The following is a 17,132-nucleotide window of genomic DNA, read 5'->3' as shown; positions in this document are numbered from 1 at the left end:
TAAATGCTTGATGTTTTCTCAGGCATCAAGGCTGTAGAACTTTGTGACAGGAATACAACTAATCAAAGGCCCATTAATGTAACATCGAGACTGAAGATCCTTTCCCTAAACAACCTTCCCTATAAGTTCTTTAATTATGTTTTTGATGCCGCGACACTCAGGTCGGGGGAGAGGATCAGGGATAAGCAAAAGATTAGCCGTACTTTGTGACAATGGAATACGGTTACCATCTTCAATGCTGTCCAAGTGGAAACAGAAAGGAGCAAAAAAGGTAACGATTCTCTTCTATTGAAAACTTGAAATTGAGGACAGCTTTTCTATTTTCCATCTCATGAAATTAAGCACTATGGTCGATGGAGGGGCCTTTGCTTGGTTGTAAATGGATTAGATAACACTTGGAAAAATGTTTAAAACAATTAAAAAGATTTTTTGGTAATTTTTAAAAATGTTTAAAAAATACAAATAAAAGGCATTGATATATTTCACATGATAATCTATAATTTGAATGTTAATATAATTGTGGCCTCAAAAATATGAAAACAATTATTATTTATTTAATTGGATATTTGCATTCGATAATAATTGAAAAAAAATATTTAAAAAAATAAAAATTTTCATAATAACAATTGAAAATTAATTTACTAATACATTAACACTTAAAATTAGATAATTTATATAATAATTGAACTTTTATGTGATTCATGACTTCATATAAAGTTTTAACTTTTAAACATCATATTGGGATTCAAATGTTAAATTTGTAAATTATAATAGATTTAAAATTTGAAGTTGAACTTGGAAGATTGGAACTCAATTAAGTATTTTATTAAATGGTATGTTTTTGTTCCCATTTGTTAATTATAATATGTTTTTTTTATAAAAACCCATTAAAACATGTGATTTTTATGTATAAATAGCTCATTTAAGTCTTATATTTAGTGATATTGATGTTTATTTATGATTTATTAGAGTATTTATAGCATTTCCATGTGTTTTCATGCGTATCTTAATTTTTTGTCCATATCCATGCGTATCTAGGAGTATCCCGATACGTCTCTTAAATTTGCCCTTCCGATACGCATAGCGTTTCCGATACTTTGAACCTTGATAGGGGTGTATCGGGCTGTAATGGTACTTTTTTTATTTTTTTCAAAACCGGTTCAGGGGTGGTTTAAGGCTCCACCCCCTGTATCAGAGCTCCCGAAACGATACGTATTAACCAATGTGTATTGATACTTTAAACCTTGCATGAAATTTGTATAATTAAGTAATTTTGATACATGAAATACGAGATAGCATTAATATAGATTCCCAAAGACTAATACCCTTCCTCTCTCTTTTTCGAATTAGTTGACGTGTGAAAAATCAGTTCCTCTAATATCATTCCTCTATCTCTTTCACTGCTGGGAGTACCGATGTTTTCACACAATGCATGAAAAATCAGTATTGAGCATCGATACTTTGAAACTTGCCTGGTCCATGCTATTTATACTTAATACAGTGCTAATTTTCACTTCGAATCTTTCCTTGAACTGCACATATCTTGGCCGAGCGAGCACTTCAGAGAGAGAGAGAGAAAGCACATTTGGTAATGCTCTGTTGGAAACTTGGAATGTTTTAAAAATTGACCCAGAAGTGAAACTGCTTTGGCCACCGGTTTTTGGGTCAATGGTTTGACCGTCCAGTTTGAACGGACAGCCAGTTAAATTAAAAAAATAAAAATTTTAAGAAATAATTAATATAAAAATAGCCAAAACCGTTATCCAGGTCAAATGGATCAACAGTTTGACCATTCAGGTCAGCAAGTCACTGACCATGTCAATGTTTTTGCCAAAAAACAGGTTTAGGGTGAAACAGAACCCATTGCCTGAATGGTTCCCAGGCCAAATGGTCCAACCATTCGGGTCAACAGTTTTAAAACACTGGTTGGAAAATTAAAGCTCCGTTTTGTTCGCAGGAATAGGGATCTGGAATTGGAATTGGAATGGGCTATTCTAATTCCAACTGTTTGGTTGGGCATAATTGGAATCCCATTCCCATTCCTTCTAAAATGGCATTCCCCCATTTGAGGGAATGACCATTCCCTGCCCCTCCCCTAGGAATGAAATCCTATTCCTGCTGATTTTAATTCTCATTCCCATCTGAACCAAACAGATTATGGGAATCGACCATTCCGATTCCAACTCCGGAGGATTTCGATTCCGATTCCGATTCTGATTCCGACTACAAATCAAACGGACCTTACGAAAGATTAAGAAAACACTGGTTATAACATCTGATGTTACAACTCAAAAATTAAGAAAGATTGTTAGGGATGATCATGGCCCTTGCCCGGGCTGGGCTTAGCCCCTATGCTAAGGGCTCAAGTCTGGGCCTTGGCGTACATGGTCATAGATCAAGTCTCGTTCCAGGCAAATACATTACAAGGATAAAAGGAGGTTTAAATTTTAATTTTTTTCCTTTACTTGGTTAAATGTATTAAATTAGATTTAAAAATTAATATACTTGGACAACCATTGTTTCCATAAAACATGAAAATATATTCAGATTTTGATGTTTTTTTACACGCCATAAAAGTTGAATCAGAATAATCTTTTAACTTTTAAATCTAATTTGAGTACAGTAAAAATTAAAATTTAGATGTCTTCTTATCTTTTTACTCTTATAATGCATTTAAAGTCATAAACTCGGTCCAAGCTGACGTTTCAGGCCTGGGGTTTGGGCTGAGCCAAGCCTGGGCCCGAACTAGAGCCCTTAGCATAGGTGCTTAGCTCGGTCCATGATCACCATCAAGAAAGACTACAAAAAAACATAAATACCAACCAATCAAATAAGCCCAAGTACTTGTGCAACTTCATAGCATAAATAAATCAATTACTAACCATGTTACAAATTACAATGGCTGATATAAACAAACATCGTCCATGCAAAGTTGTGCGAGGAATAAGGCCAATTTAAAACTTCAAACTTTAAAGCAAGAAATGCACCTTCCATGGAGCTAGAGGTGTGATAGTGACTCGTAATTTCCAGTCAAAGGCCGAAAAACCTTAGATGTGCTTCAACTTGCTCTGGTTGACTTATGGAGGTGTTTTTCTTTGTCTTGGCTGTGTCCAACTTGTTGCCTGTTGAGAGGAAATTTAGATTAATAATACAATCACCCAGAAATTGCTTCTTGGATTTCCTTTTATTGTTTTATTTTTATTGATTTTTTTTTTTTTTTTTGGGGGGGGGGGGGGGGGGGGGGTTGAATGCCACTCAAGCATAGACTTGAACAAATTTAGCACGTTGAAGCACAAAATACAAGTCCAAAATTATCATTATTGGAATGTTTTTTACTTTGACAAGTTTGTTAACTAAATGCATAAAAAAGGAACAGGGAGAAAAAGTGCACTCAAATGCACCTTTAGCAATAGCAAATAGAAAAGAAATTTGATAAAAATGAAATTAGTCACGAAGCTAACCTGTCAGTTGAGAGAGAAATTTTCCTTCTATTCAACCTATTTAAGACAAGTCAAGCATTCTTTCTCTCTCAGCTCTTGCTCCTCTCTTTTAAGAGTGTAAAAATCCAACATTTCATCTTCCACAGGGTGGGTCTTGCCTACTATGACAAGGCAATGCAAAGGTGCTCCAAAATCAACTGTGAGCAACTCTTTCATCGAACCTGAAACTATGATCTGATCTTCACTTCCAAGACGGGAAAAACCAACACAAGTTGTATCTTCATTGTATGCTGCAAACAAGCAATGGCACAAGCAATATTGATACAATGTGGTATTATTCAAAAACAGTGCATGAAAATGAGCATCTTAAAATTCGAGTAGATAACAAGACAGGAGGAAACAGTGCATCATTATAATTTCTCAATGCACAAGGCATGGATCCAAATTGGATGTTGGAAGTTATCTAATGGATACTTGTGTATGCTGATGACATGGCTGATGATATATGCAACTACAGGTTTATGATCTAGTTCAAGTTGAGAGAGGATTTGTTTCGAAGGAGCAAATTCAGAAAGCAAAAAACAAGGACCATCCTAATCTGGAAACATGGTACCAAACCAACTTAAATTTTTAGATAAATGTAGCACTATTTTTTTATCAATAACAGTAATAAGGATTATATTGTATCAATGCTGGGATATCTTTTGAATTGAATAATCCTGCAGATGGAACAAGTTTCACTCTAAATCAGCTATATTTGCCTCCTAGGAACTTTCCAAGTTCCAAAACTAATGATAGAAATAATAATACATAGAAATTTTTTTCATTCAAGTTTTATCCAAATTCCAAAATAGCTACTTCTCATACTAGCTATATTTTATCAGTAATAGAAAACAGAAATTTATTAAGTTAAAGAAAGATTAGTACGACAAGAGGTTGCAGCTTTTCATGACAAATCAAACCTGTGAGCATAGCCCCCTGCTATCTCAACTCAATACAAGATTTTACAATTTAGCCTAATACAGCTGGTGTTTAGTTAATCCCTTGCTTCGCTAAACTGTCAACCAAGCCTTTATATCCCTTCAAACCTTCTGATCTCAATTCTATAACTCCTTATCAATAACTGGAATTCATTAGATCAAAAGAATTTAGTTACACTGCTCCAAAGAGAGATAAACAGGCTTAACTCTCTCCAGGAAGATAACAAAAAAGAAAAAGTAACAGAACAGCCCAAAACATTTGATCCCTTCCCACCCCCTGCTTTGCCAAAGCATCAGCAAATGCATTTGCTGTTCTCTTGACCCTCTTTTAACCAACATAGACCAGCTTTGACCTTTGAGTCCCCTTCAATGACTAACTTTTGTATATTCAGTTCCTTAGACTTCCTTATACCCTCCAGTGCTGCATAGGCCTCAGCTTTGAGAGAGTCTCAAAACCCAATGGAACCTGAATGCAAAGCAAGCACCTTCCCATCCTCATCTCTGAAAACCCCTCCTACACCTGATGGACCTGGATTTCCCTCACTACTTCCATCAAAGTTTAGCTTTATAAGTCCACTTCCTGGTGGTGACCACACAAAACGAACTAAAGAGCGAGCAGGAGCAGAATTTGCCACCTCCAGCCAGCTATTCAGAAAAAACAGGTCCAAGGATTTCAGCCAATGTACCACCCTCACTATTACTACTTCAATAAGGCATTCTTTACTTCTTTCAACTTTAGAGAAAATTCTGGTGTTCCTTTCCTCCCAAAGAGTCCAGCAAACAGCAGCCCTCACACACCTCCACATTATCCTTCCCCTTTTGTTTGGCCAACCAAAGAATGAGGAGCTAAACAAACTTTGAATGTTTGGTGGTGGGGTCCACCTACAACTAAAAAAGGAAAGAAACTATTCCCAAAGATCAGTAGCAAAGGGGCAAGAAACTAATAAGTGGTAGGAGCTTTCACCATTAGCCTTGCAAAGAATGCGCCAATTCGGAGACAAGCACCAAAAAGGCCTTTTTCTTTGGAGTACGTCACAAGTATTACATCTTTCGAGGAAGGCTTCCCAACAAAAGGCTCCAATCCTTGGAGGAATAGACTCACCCCAAACATCCTTAATTGGAAAGTTTTGTGCAAATGGACTAGATGAAGGCGTAGGGACTTGAAGAAAGAGGCACAAGAGAAGGTTCCAGATGGAGTGAGGGTCCACAATCTCTTATCCCTCTCAAAGGGTTCCAACACCACCCGGTCTAAGATCTGAACCAGACTCGTGACATTTTCAACCTCTACATCCCTTAAGCCTCTTCTAAGCCCCAGATCCCAATCAAACCCATAATTAGATTGAGAAGGAACTAGAAACCTGGACACAACCTTGCCCTTAAACCGCGAGAGTGAAAACAAGGAAGGGAATTGGTCTTTCAAAGGTATCTCACCCACCCAAATGTGCTCTCAAAACTTTACCTAATTCCAAAAGCAAAGGTCATACCTAATGTGCTGCAAAAAGGAAGGAAGAATGGTATGTATAGATTCCCAAGGAGAGGCACCAACAGACCTTGCCAAAGTCACAGCTATTTCCATAGTTTATCCCTCATCCATAGTTTATCCCTCTCACCTCCCAACCTCCGCAGCTATTTCCCCAACAAGGCTTCATTTTTCCTCCGAATGTTACCTAAACCTAACCCTTTGTCAGCCCTACTCCTAGAGACTAGTTCCCAATTTACCCTTTGATCCTTCCTCTCCCCCCTAGTTCCCACAAGAAGTCTCTCATCAACTTATCCAAACTCCTACTTATCTTCATTGGAATCCTAAAAACCGATAAGTAATACATAGGCAAACTAGCTAGTGTAGACTTCATCAAAGTAATTCTACCACCTAGAGATAAATAATTCTTTTTCCAAGAGACCAGCTTCTTAGCAAATCTATCAATTACATGGCTCCAAAAGCTCTCTTTCCTCAGGTTATCCCGTAAGGGCATCCCCAAATAGTTCAGCGGCCATTGAGACATCGTACAACCCAAAGCTTCAGCCATCTCCAATATAGCTCTCTCTTCCATATTTATCCCCACCACACAACTCTTATCGAAGTTCACCTTCATATTTGACATTTGTTCAAACAATTGAATCACCAACTTCAAGTTTTCGGCCCATCTCACATCCTCCCCCTCACAGAATAGAATTGTATCATCAACAAACTGTAAGTGGGTGATAGGAATGTTGCCTTTTCCAACTCTCCGTCCCCTCACAAGACTTCTTGAATCTACTTTCTCAATTAGCCTCCCCAACACTTCAACGATCAAGGTGAAAAGAAATGGAGAGAGAGGGACCCCTTGTCTAATTCCCCTAATAGTTAGGAAGTGATCCACTACCTTTCCATTTACTAGGATGGAGTAATGACAAATCTCTATACAACTCAAGATCCAATTACACCATTTCTCCCCAAAACCAAAGCAATCCAACACTTGCATCGAAAAAGACCAATCAACCATATTGTAAGCCTTCTCTAAATCCAACTTGCACACAATCCCTTTCCTCCTTGTTCTTTGCATATCCTCCACACACTCATCGACAATTAGAATTTGATCCACAATCTGCCTATTTCCAACAAAAGCCCTTTGATTTTGTGAGATTAGTTCCGGAAGCACCTCTCTAATTCTTTTAGATAGAACTTTCGCAATGATTTTATACAAGCCATTAGCCAAACTGATGGGTCTAAAGTCTCTTGGATGACTTGCTCCCACTTTCTTTGGGACCAAAGCAATAAAAGTTGAATTCAGCCCCAGATTTATTACTCCCCCCTAGAAAAATTCAATAAACACTTTAAGGATATCCTGCTTTAATATCTCCCAACAGTCTTGGTAAAAATCCATGGTAAAGCCATCCGGTCCTAGTGCTTTAGCTCAATCCATTGAAAAAACTGCTTCCCTTATTTCCTCCAACTCAAAACTTCTTTCAAGCCACATCTTCTCCTCGGACAATGGCCAATCTAACCCTTCTACCCAGATTCTCTGGTTTAAAGGCCTTCTAAATAAAGACTTAAAATGCTCCACAAAGGCCCTAGCAATCTCATCCTATTGAGATATTGACACCCCATCTATCTCCAATTTAGAAATCAAAATTTTCCTTTCTTCTACCATTGGCCATTGCATGAAAAAATTTGGTGTTTCTATCACCTTCTTTCACCCACTTATGTCTAGACTTTTGCCTCCAACTAACTTCCTCTTTGAATAGGATGTCTTATAGTTGCTTCCTGAGCTTCCATCTTTCTTGTTTGCCTCTCACATCAAAAGTGCATCCCCTTTCTTTGGCATCCAACTCCTCAATATGATTGATCGCATCCTATTTTCTCTCTTCAATCCTTCCAAACTATAGAATATACCAATCCTTAACCTTCCTTTTTTAACTCCTTCAACTTCCAATGAAATTTCATCCCCTCCCAAATAGCACTTGGGTTAGTGTCATTTCCACTAATTTTCTATTAACTCAATAAAACCAGGGTGAGACAACCACATGTTCTCAAATTTGAAAGGAGTGGGCCCTCTAGTACCAAGATCCTCCCTCATTAAGGTAATAGGCCAATGATCTGATGTTACCCTAGGAAATGCTCTAGAAATAATAGTCCCCCAGTGCTCCTCCTAAACTACTATGAATAAAAATCTATCCAACTTAGAGCATATAGGGTTCTCTTGGAGATTGGACCAAGTAAATAGACCATGCAGCAGAGGAACCTCTTTCAACTCAAAATTGTTTATGAAGCTGTTAAACCTTCTCATGCTAGTGCTATCGCCTCTCCTCACCCTATTAGTCTCCTCTATGAATCTAATGACATTGAAATTTCTTCCTAAACACCAAGGGCCTTCCCAAAGTCCTAATTCCTCTAATGCCTCCTAATTCCTCCCAAAGTTCACTTCTTTCTCTATAACCAGTTGGACCATACACATTAGTTGATACGCACTCAAATCCATCTACCTTGTGTCTAAACTTGATAGAAATAGTAAACTTCCCAATCAGCTCCTCTACTTCCACATTGATCTAGCCCATCTCCAATCAAACTCCATCATCTTAGATTCCCGAATCAACACCAAGTCTGGATCCTCTCTTCTTATTACTTCTTTTATTAAAGGCCTTTTCCTAGCCCCCCAACCCCTTAACATTCCAACTGAGTATCTTCATCACCACTTTCTAAAAAAACCCTTACCTATCCTCTTTTCAATTGGTCCCTCTTCTTCTGCCCTTTCTCTCACAGAACTCCTTATTTTCTTTACATCTCGGCTTAGCCGTTCTGATACTCAACTTCCTCTTCCTTGGTTTACTCTCTACCTTTCCTTTCCTCAAAAATACCTTCAACTCATTTGGATCCTTTATTTTACAATCCATTTTCTCAACAAACTGTGCAACCGAGTCCTTATTAGTTTCATTTGGTCCTCCTCCCTCCTCTTCCTCATTACTCACCTCTTTCTCTACCTCCCCTCTGTTTGCACGTTTCCAACTGCACTCTCATCCTCTAGAATCCTACCCCAACTTCTTATTTCAGCTTCTTTCTTTTTCATTTCTTCCAAAAAAGTTTCTATCAGCTTCCAAATTTTCTCTCCCACCTCCTCTTCTTGTGAAGCTATTTTCCCTCCATTATTCACCCTTTCAATAGGATGCGGTTGTGGCAATATGGCTGGTTGGGAGTCTGGAACAGAGACAAAAGACAAGGAGTTAGTACCAAAATGGAAAGTCACAACCATACCATGGGTGGAAGCTAGGACAGGGTCAGTGGAAGAGTGAAAGATTTCCCTCTCAGCTAAGAGACCAGGACTCTGGGGTAAACCGGATTCCACAGAGGGAACTACAGGTTGGGAAGCGCTTCCTGCCAAAGAATTCTCTTTTGGCAAACTCCTGAGGCTCTGTAGGTTGTCTCTGAGTTGGTCCTCAAAGACTGGCTGGCAATGAACATCTCCTACCAGCTCACCAAAACCCTGCTCTTTGTCCATCACTTCGTTAGGTTGTTCCCCATTTGATTCCAAAATAACACCCCTACCGATCAAATCACTCTCATCAGTTTTTAACTTCTCCAATTCCTTAGACAGCATCAAATCAGGGGTTGTATCTGGCCCTCTTTGTTCTTTATCAAAGCACAAAAGTGGTACCAACGAAGTAATGACTCCCTCACCCGAAAGAGGTGAAACAAGCCCATCTCCTGAAGCCACTATCAACTTCCCGCAGTCCCCTTTGATGTCACCACCTCTTATCGAGCCCTCTTCTAAGAACAGAAGTTCTGTATTGAAGCTTTCCTTTTCCCACATGTTCACTTTTACTTGCAGATCTAAGCTTGCCAAACTTTCTGTATCACTCCCATCTGAGTTTTCACTAGTCTCTTCATCAGACCACCCTTCTTCTTCCCCAAGTTCCAGCAGACTTCTCTTCATAGATCTGGGATTCCGCCTATCCAGTGAATTCCTGTTTAAAACCTTAGCCGGCACCCATTGCAGCGAGCTATTTCTAGCTGAAGCCACTCCAAAATTGCAGCACCCAACAAAACAGCTCGAGGAAGATGGTGATAGACCATTCTTCTGGTCTATAGAGTCTCCCAACTGTTCAACCATGTGACCTTCTAAAGAGTCACGTGACTTACTTAAGTCTAAGCCACTCACTTGGACCACTTTGCGTCTGTTTGGCATCGATGTCATTGCTCTAGAGAATGGTGACACATCAGTGCCACATTAGAAAAATCGGTGCTCTAGGAATCAATATATATGTTTGGCATCGATGCTGCAGGATATATGTGTGGGTTGGAAGCATCGTTTTCTGAGAAAATGGTGTCTTTTTTGTTTGGAAACGTTGCTGCCAGGTAGGACGTTTCCTGGAGCAACAACAGCGTTTTCTGTTTGGTACCAATGCTCCACATATATTTTCAGCACTTGTACCATTATTCAGTGCTTCTACTATGTTTATATTATCTTACATCCAATGGTGGAAAAAAAACACCTATTTCATCCTATGGTCCCAATTGTTGAATAGACTATAAAAATAAAGAAATTCAGGAAATCATGAGGAAAATGGCAAAAAATCTGAAAATTACATGGAAAAAACAGAAAAATTCCTACATTAATATAGAAAAATTCTAGAGAAATGGAAAAATATAGAACAAAGTATGAAAATCAGAAAATTGAATGAAATTGCATGGGAAAATCATTCAACTTTCTGATTTTCATACTTTGTTTATATATATAAATATAAAAAAATCACAAACACAAACTGATAAAAAGTCTAGAATAGAATGTCGTAAAATGACATAAAAAATAGAGTAAATTGCTAAAAAAATGTAATAATTTAAAAATAACACAATTTCACAAAAAAAGGAATAACAATTAATAGATGTTGTATGGATTAATAACATTAGCTATATCATCTACAAGTCCATTAATATTCAATTGAATAAATATTAAACAAAAAGTTTATCCGATTGTAAATGCACATAAATGCCACAAATAACACATGGACAACCAATAATGATTGAAGGTAAAACACTAGCTAGGTCATCAATGATTCCTTTGATATTGCTCCCATAATGCATTTGCAATATTGTCCCTAATAGCATTATCGGTATTGGAAGTGGAAGAGCTGGCAACTTGTTGTCCAGCTCTATGATCATCACTATCATCAATTGATGTCATGCCCTTGTTGGCCCAATGATTGATGTCTACATCTTCACGTGCTTCTCTCTTTATGAGTTGAATGTTATAAAACATGTCGCTACGATATATGGCTGGCATGGCAGCCATGGCATGCTTTTCAATATTGGAAATTTGCCCTTCAATATCCTGAAACACCGCTCAATGACATTGCGCAAAGAAGAGTGGGTGTGGTTAAAAAGATCCTTGTTGGATCTAAACCTACCACCATGTCCATGAAATTCACTCACATGATACGGCTCTCCAACATATGGAGTTGAGAATCCCGATGCATTGGGAAAGCCAGCATCAACGAGAAAATATTTTCCTACATTTCAGTGGGGAAAAATGGAGCAAATATGTAATGTATGTAAAATTTTATTTTGAATCACATGGAGGAGGTATTGAAAACCCAATATTCGGCCTAGTCATGGCTTCAAAGTATCTTGGAGTCATGTGCAGATCCTTCCCAACCCGTGTATACAAAGGTGAAAAGCATATCAAAGTCGTAGATTGCTAAGACATTCGATGTGCAGACCTTCTTCCTACCCCTATAAGGTATTTGCTTAGCCTGTGACACACTAGCAGAAGCATGTGTGCCATCCATGGCACCAATGCATTCCTAATGGTGTAAAATAACTCATTAGGGAATTGTAAACAATAATAGAACATTAGTGTGATTAGTATTGCAATTACCTTGAACATCGGGTAAAATCTATCTGACTCCCTAATATATGTCAAAACCTGGTCGAAGGAAGGTAGAGTCACTAGTTTTCTTCCTACATGACATATTGCCATAACAACCTTCTTGAAGTGTGTATTAATTGTCCAAGAAGAATGTTGAAAACGCTCCACCATCAAGCGATTTCTATCATTATGGCCCACTGTTATAAGAAAAAATGCCAATGCTTCCTCCACAGTGATATTCCCCGTGTCTTTCAAATGTCCCCTTGTCTAAGTAGATTTGCAAAATTCTTGAGCACATGTCATTCCATCCTAAATGACTCATAGCATCTGTCTAGATTCTCTAAGTCATTTAGGATTTCATGCCATATGTATGTATGTCCCCTTGGAGCTGATGTCCTACAAGTTGCTTTGGTTTTCACGTATTATACGCATCCAACACCAAAGGTACTACAACACCCATCACCATCATGTCATCGTCTGATGATGATGAATCACCATCATTCACATGCTTCTTACGCCAACGTGTCACCATGATGATATGTTCCACTGTTATAGACAATATTTACCCTATGATGGCTTCCATAAACAAGAATGAAATAGAAAATAAAGCAATAGAATGAAACCTAACATGGTCGATATATAGTTGCCCAAAAATGATCAAATTCACGAGTAAGCATTCTCAATAGTTTCCCCAAAAAAGTGTTCCATACAAGTGTTCAATCGTGTGTTCCAAAACGAAACCTAACATGGTCCATTCAAGTGTTCCAAAAAAGTTACATAAGAAGCATGTCAAAAGAACGAGAAAACCAAACTACTAGTTCCAAAATAACAGTGCGTGATAGAAAATGTCAATTCTAGCTCGGTGGTTTATTCCCGTATATGAGAACAGCAAGCCAAGGTTCCCTAAGATCAGATCCCATTGTCATGAAAAATTTCCTCCATTTTGCATCATGGAAGAGTTTTATCGCCTTGAAGTAATAGTAGGATGGGAAATACAATGTGTCATACATGTCATTAAGAATGCTCATGCACTGTTGTATTTCCGCCATTTCTTTCATTCCCTTTTCTGCTTCCATCTCCCTTAGCCTTTCATCTTTGTCCTTTTCTCTTGCTACCTCCCTTTCGTACATGTCTACATCTTGTTCCATTTGTCTTTTCTTCGTCTCCACCCAAGTATGAATGGCACGCTCAATCCCCTAAAAGTTCTGCATTTTCCCTTTTTCGTGTTGCTTGGAGGATCCCCAACTCTTGTATGACGTTTAGTGGTCTCTACTGGGATCTCATCAAGATCAACGATGTTGGGAGTTGTCAGTGATTCTCCAGTGAATGGGGTTTCACTGTCACTGAGATCAACTACTGGTATAGAACTAGACGGTTGTTGGGACTCAATAAGATGATTTGGATCCATGTTGGCTGAGTAATCCCTATTTCCAACTGCTTGTGTCCCCTCAAAGATGTATTCTAATTCATCTCATGTGTTTATGTATAACAAGTATTTGCATCAATCGACTTTTAAACCATGTTGGGTTTTGTGATTCACTGACCTTGTAAATTTTGTCAAATATCTTCATTGGCAACCAGCATCTTGGTGATGGGATCCACCGTAAACCCAATATGATTTATGAATTTGTTGTAGCGCTAGTGGCACCTCCTAAGTATGTCGTATTTGATCTTGAATTGCGCATGCACATAATTCTTGTTGTGGATTCAATTAAAATGATTACTAATATAATTCCACCCTATGCTATTGAAACTTGATGTAGGTCTATTCCCGTCCATCACCATCTTAACCATCAGCTTGATGAATGCCTCTTCTTCCGCATTAGTCTATGTTGCGGATTGATCGGTTATCCTACAATCATCATTAGTTGATGTATTTGCATCCATCCTGCTTGTCACATGTTTGTGCATTAGATCCCTGAGTGTTTATCTACAGATGAGACTTGAGACAAGTATACAAATATCTTGTTTTTCCTATCTGTTAGTTCAATCCTACCTGTTGAATCCTGGTGCAAATTCATTGGTGTTGAAGATGGGAAGGGTTTAATTATTTTAAATATATATCACAATTAAGATATTTAATAGAAATAGAGAAATACTATATACGGTAAAAAGGGCCTCGAATACAAATAGAGAAATGGTGGCATACAAATAAGAAATAATCACCAAGATTCCGGTTGCTAATACTGATTATACATAAACACATAATCACAAGGTCAGTGAATCACAAGGTCAGTGAATCACAAAACCCGACATGGTTTAAAAGTTGATTGATGCAAATACTGATTATACATAAACACATACAGACATACAACTGGGCAAAGAAATTTAGGACAAAGACATCGAAACTAGAATGAATTAGAATACATATTTGAGGGGACACAAGCAATTGGAAATAGGGATTACTTAACCAACATGGATCCAGATCATCTTACTGAGTCCCCACAGCCGTCTAGTTCTATACCAGTAGTTGGTCTCAATGACAGTGGAACCCCATTCACTAGAGAATCACTGACAACTCCCAACATCGCTAATCTTGATGAGGAGATCCCAGTGGAGACCACTGAACGTCATACAAGAGTTGGGGATCCTCCAAGCAACACGAAAAAGGGGAAAAGGTAGAACCTTCAATGGACTGAACGTGTCATTCATACTTGGGTGGAGACAAAGAAAAGACGAATGGAACAAGATGTAGAGATGTACGAAAGGGAGGTAGCAAGAGAAAATGACAAAAAAGAAAGGCTAAAGATGGAAACAAAAAAGGAAATGAAAGAGATGGTAGAAATACAACAATGCATGAGCATTCTTAATGACATGTATGACACATTGCATTTCCCATCCTACTATTACTTAAAGGCGATGGAACTCTTCCAATATGCAAAATGGAACAAATCTTTCATGACAATGAGATATGATCTTAGGGGACCTTGGCTTGTTGCTCTCATATACAGGAATAGACCACCGAGCTATAATTGACATCTTCTATCACACTGTTATTTTGGAACTAGTAGTTTGGTTTTCTCGACCTTTTGATATGCTTCCTATGTGACTTTTTTGGAACACTTGTATGGACCATGTTAGGCTTCGTTTTGGAATACATGATTGAACACTTGTATGAACATTATTTTGGGGAAACTACATGTCAGAATGCTTACTCATGAATTTGATCATTTTTGGGCAACTACGTATTGACCATGTTAGGTTTCTTTCTATTGCTTTATTTTCTGTTTCATTTTATGTTTCATTCTTGTTTATGGAAGCCATCATAGGGTAAATATTGTTTATAACAATGGAACATATTATCATGGCAACACGTTGGTGTAAGAGGCATGTGAACGATGATGATTCGTCATCATCAGACGATGACATGATGGTAATGGGTGTTGTACCTTTGGTGTTGGATGCATATAATACGCGAAAACCAAAGCGACCATGTAGGACATCAGCTCTAAGGGGACATACATACATATGGCATGAAATCCTAAATGACTTAGAGAATCCGGACAGATACTATGAGTCATTTATGATGGAACGACATGTGTTCAAGAATTTTGCAAATCTACTTAGGCAAAGGGGACATCTGAAAGACACGAGGAATTCTATAACTCCCCCCTCAAGCTTCCAACCCTCCCCGACAAAATCTAGGACTAGAATTCTATAACTCCATTTAGCCATATTTCCATCAAACAACCAGCTTATATTTACTTTGGAGTCACCTTCAATAACCAGTTTATCATACAAGCTTCCTTAAGTTGTTTTTAGATGACCTTTTGTCAGTGTCGTATGGACACAAACATGGCAGTCAGAACCCAATGCATGTCCAAGACTCTGACTTGGTAAATACAACAAAGCATGAACTCATGGAGATGTTTATACTTTTCTAGTATATAGTATATACTATTTAAACAATTCATCTTGTACAATAGTTACTTGTTTATGTCAAATAAGCTAGGAGATAAGAAAGAAATGTTATAGAGATGTCTCCCTCAAGGTCTCAACAGAATCTGACATGCGCCCAACACAGACATATCATCTATTTAGAAGACCTCCTGCAATACTGCCTTCTGTACACCCAGCCATCTGTACAGAGCCTTTCACAGTAAATTTCCCCTTGGTGTAATTCCTTTGTCCCTTTTCTCTATTGTCCTTGCTACTTGTCACACAGAAGTAAAGAAATTTAGAAGTAATGCACCATCATTCATGTATAATTGTAATCCACCACTTTGTCCACCACGGCAACAGGGAAACGAGAATTGGTTGGCTTTGGTGTGGCTAAGGTTTAAATGCATGAATATCTTCTGAAAACTTTGAAAACTCAGTCCACACAATTGCTCCAACCTGGCACTTGGTTGAATTTTGCCAACCCAACTAGGGCTATAAGCGTACGGGTTTGGTTGAGTCCATATCCAAAATCCATCAAGAAAAAGGTGGGGTAGAAGCCCTGTTTCTCCATTGACATGCTGAAGTTTGCAACTCTAGAAGAGCAATGCTCTTTTTTTTTCCTGTTTTAGTTTTTGTGCCATTACATGCTTAGTTAATTGATAATTTGTGTTTCTTAATGATGTTCACATGCTGTTTGGTTTGTTAGTATTTATGAAATTAGGGTTTTTGTGGTTATGCTTTCTAGTTCATTTTTATTATACTTTCTACATTAAACAAGAAAAATGTGAGAATGTAAAATGTGCTATTTCCTGTATACTATAGGCCTTATTTGTCAATAGGCACCTAGGCATTAATGTTAGATGCAAACTATGCATCAACTCAAGGCAAGACTCAGGACAAGCATCAAATGCCTTTTAGAACACTGATTCATATTGCCAGCTCCTACCTCTGAGGATTGTTTCAAACAGCCTGTCTGGAGCATGATGCCTGCCCCACTCCCAAGGGATTCCTGATGACACTGTAAGTTCTGGATAACTCTCCACTCTTAGCATCCCTCACCATCACTTTCCATTCTGAGGAATGCTCTTAAATATTCCCATTCTTTATTTGTTTACCTTCCACCTCCACATGTCCTTTCTGATGCCATATGCAATTGCACCTCATCCAATTACAGGATTAAAGCAACGTCATTGTCACCTGTTGATTTGGATTGCAAATCTTACTGGCAAATAAACCCATTAATTATTTCTGATGGATCCATTCACAAGATAAGGCAATGAATTGGACTAAACAGCATATACCTTAGGCATGTATACAAGTATGTCGGTCCACCATTGCAAAATATAACTAAATCAGTCTTACTTTGTTTCATATGGAAAATATTATCAGGTTCACAAATTAGTGGCAGCTCTTTGCTTTGCTAATTAATAACATCATAGAAAATTTTAGCTAAATATTGGATCTGAAATTTGGTATGGTTAAAATAGGTA

At 38.0% G+C, this 17,132-nt stretch overlaps 1 protein-coding gene across 1 annotated transcript in view; it reads right to left on the bottom strand.

Annotated features, from left to right (window-relative positions):
• Window positions 1-2,844: 2,844 nt before the first annotated feature.
• The window catches only part of LOC104588007 (Tetrapyrrole (Corrin/Porphyrin) Methylase), a 55,496-nt gene continuing 41,208 nt past the window's right edge, over window positions 2,845-17,132 (bottom strand). The window contains exons 7-8 of the mRNA XM_010245796.3: window positions 3,462-3,730; window positions 2,845-3,122 (exon numbers count right to left, since the gene is read on the bottom strand). Of these exons, the coding sequence (XP_010244098.1) occupies window positions 3,498-3,730 (233 nt within the window). The 3' untranslated portion in view covers window positions 2,845-3,122; window positions 3,462-3,497. The remainder of the gene's footprint in view (window positions 3,123-3,461; window positions 3,731-17,132) is intronic.

This window comes from Nelumbo nucifera, chromosome 6 (assembly GCF_055504915.1).
Source record: "Nelumbo nucifera cultivar China Antique chromosome 6, China Antique-T2T, whole genome shotgun sequence".
Classification (NCBI taxonomy): domain Eukaryota; kingdom Viridiplantae; phylum Streptophyta; class Magnoliopsida; order Proteales; family Nelumbonaceae; genus Nelumbo; species Nelumbo nucifera.
Note: the sequence above shows the minus strand (reverse complement) of the source record. Positions and strands in the feature narration are given on the sequence as shown.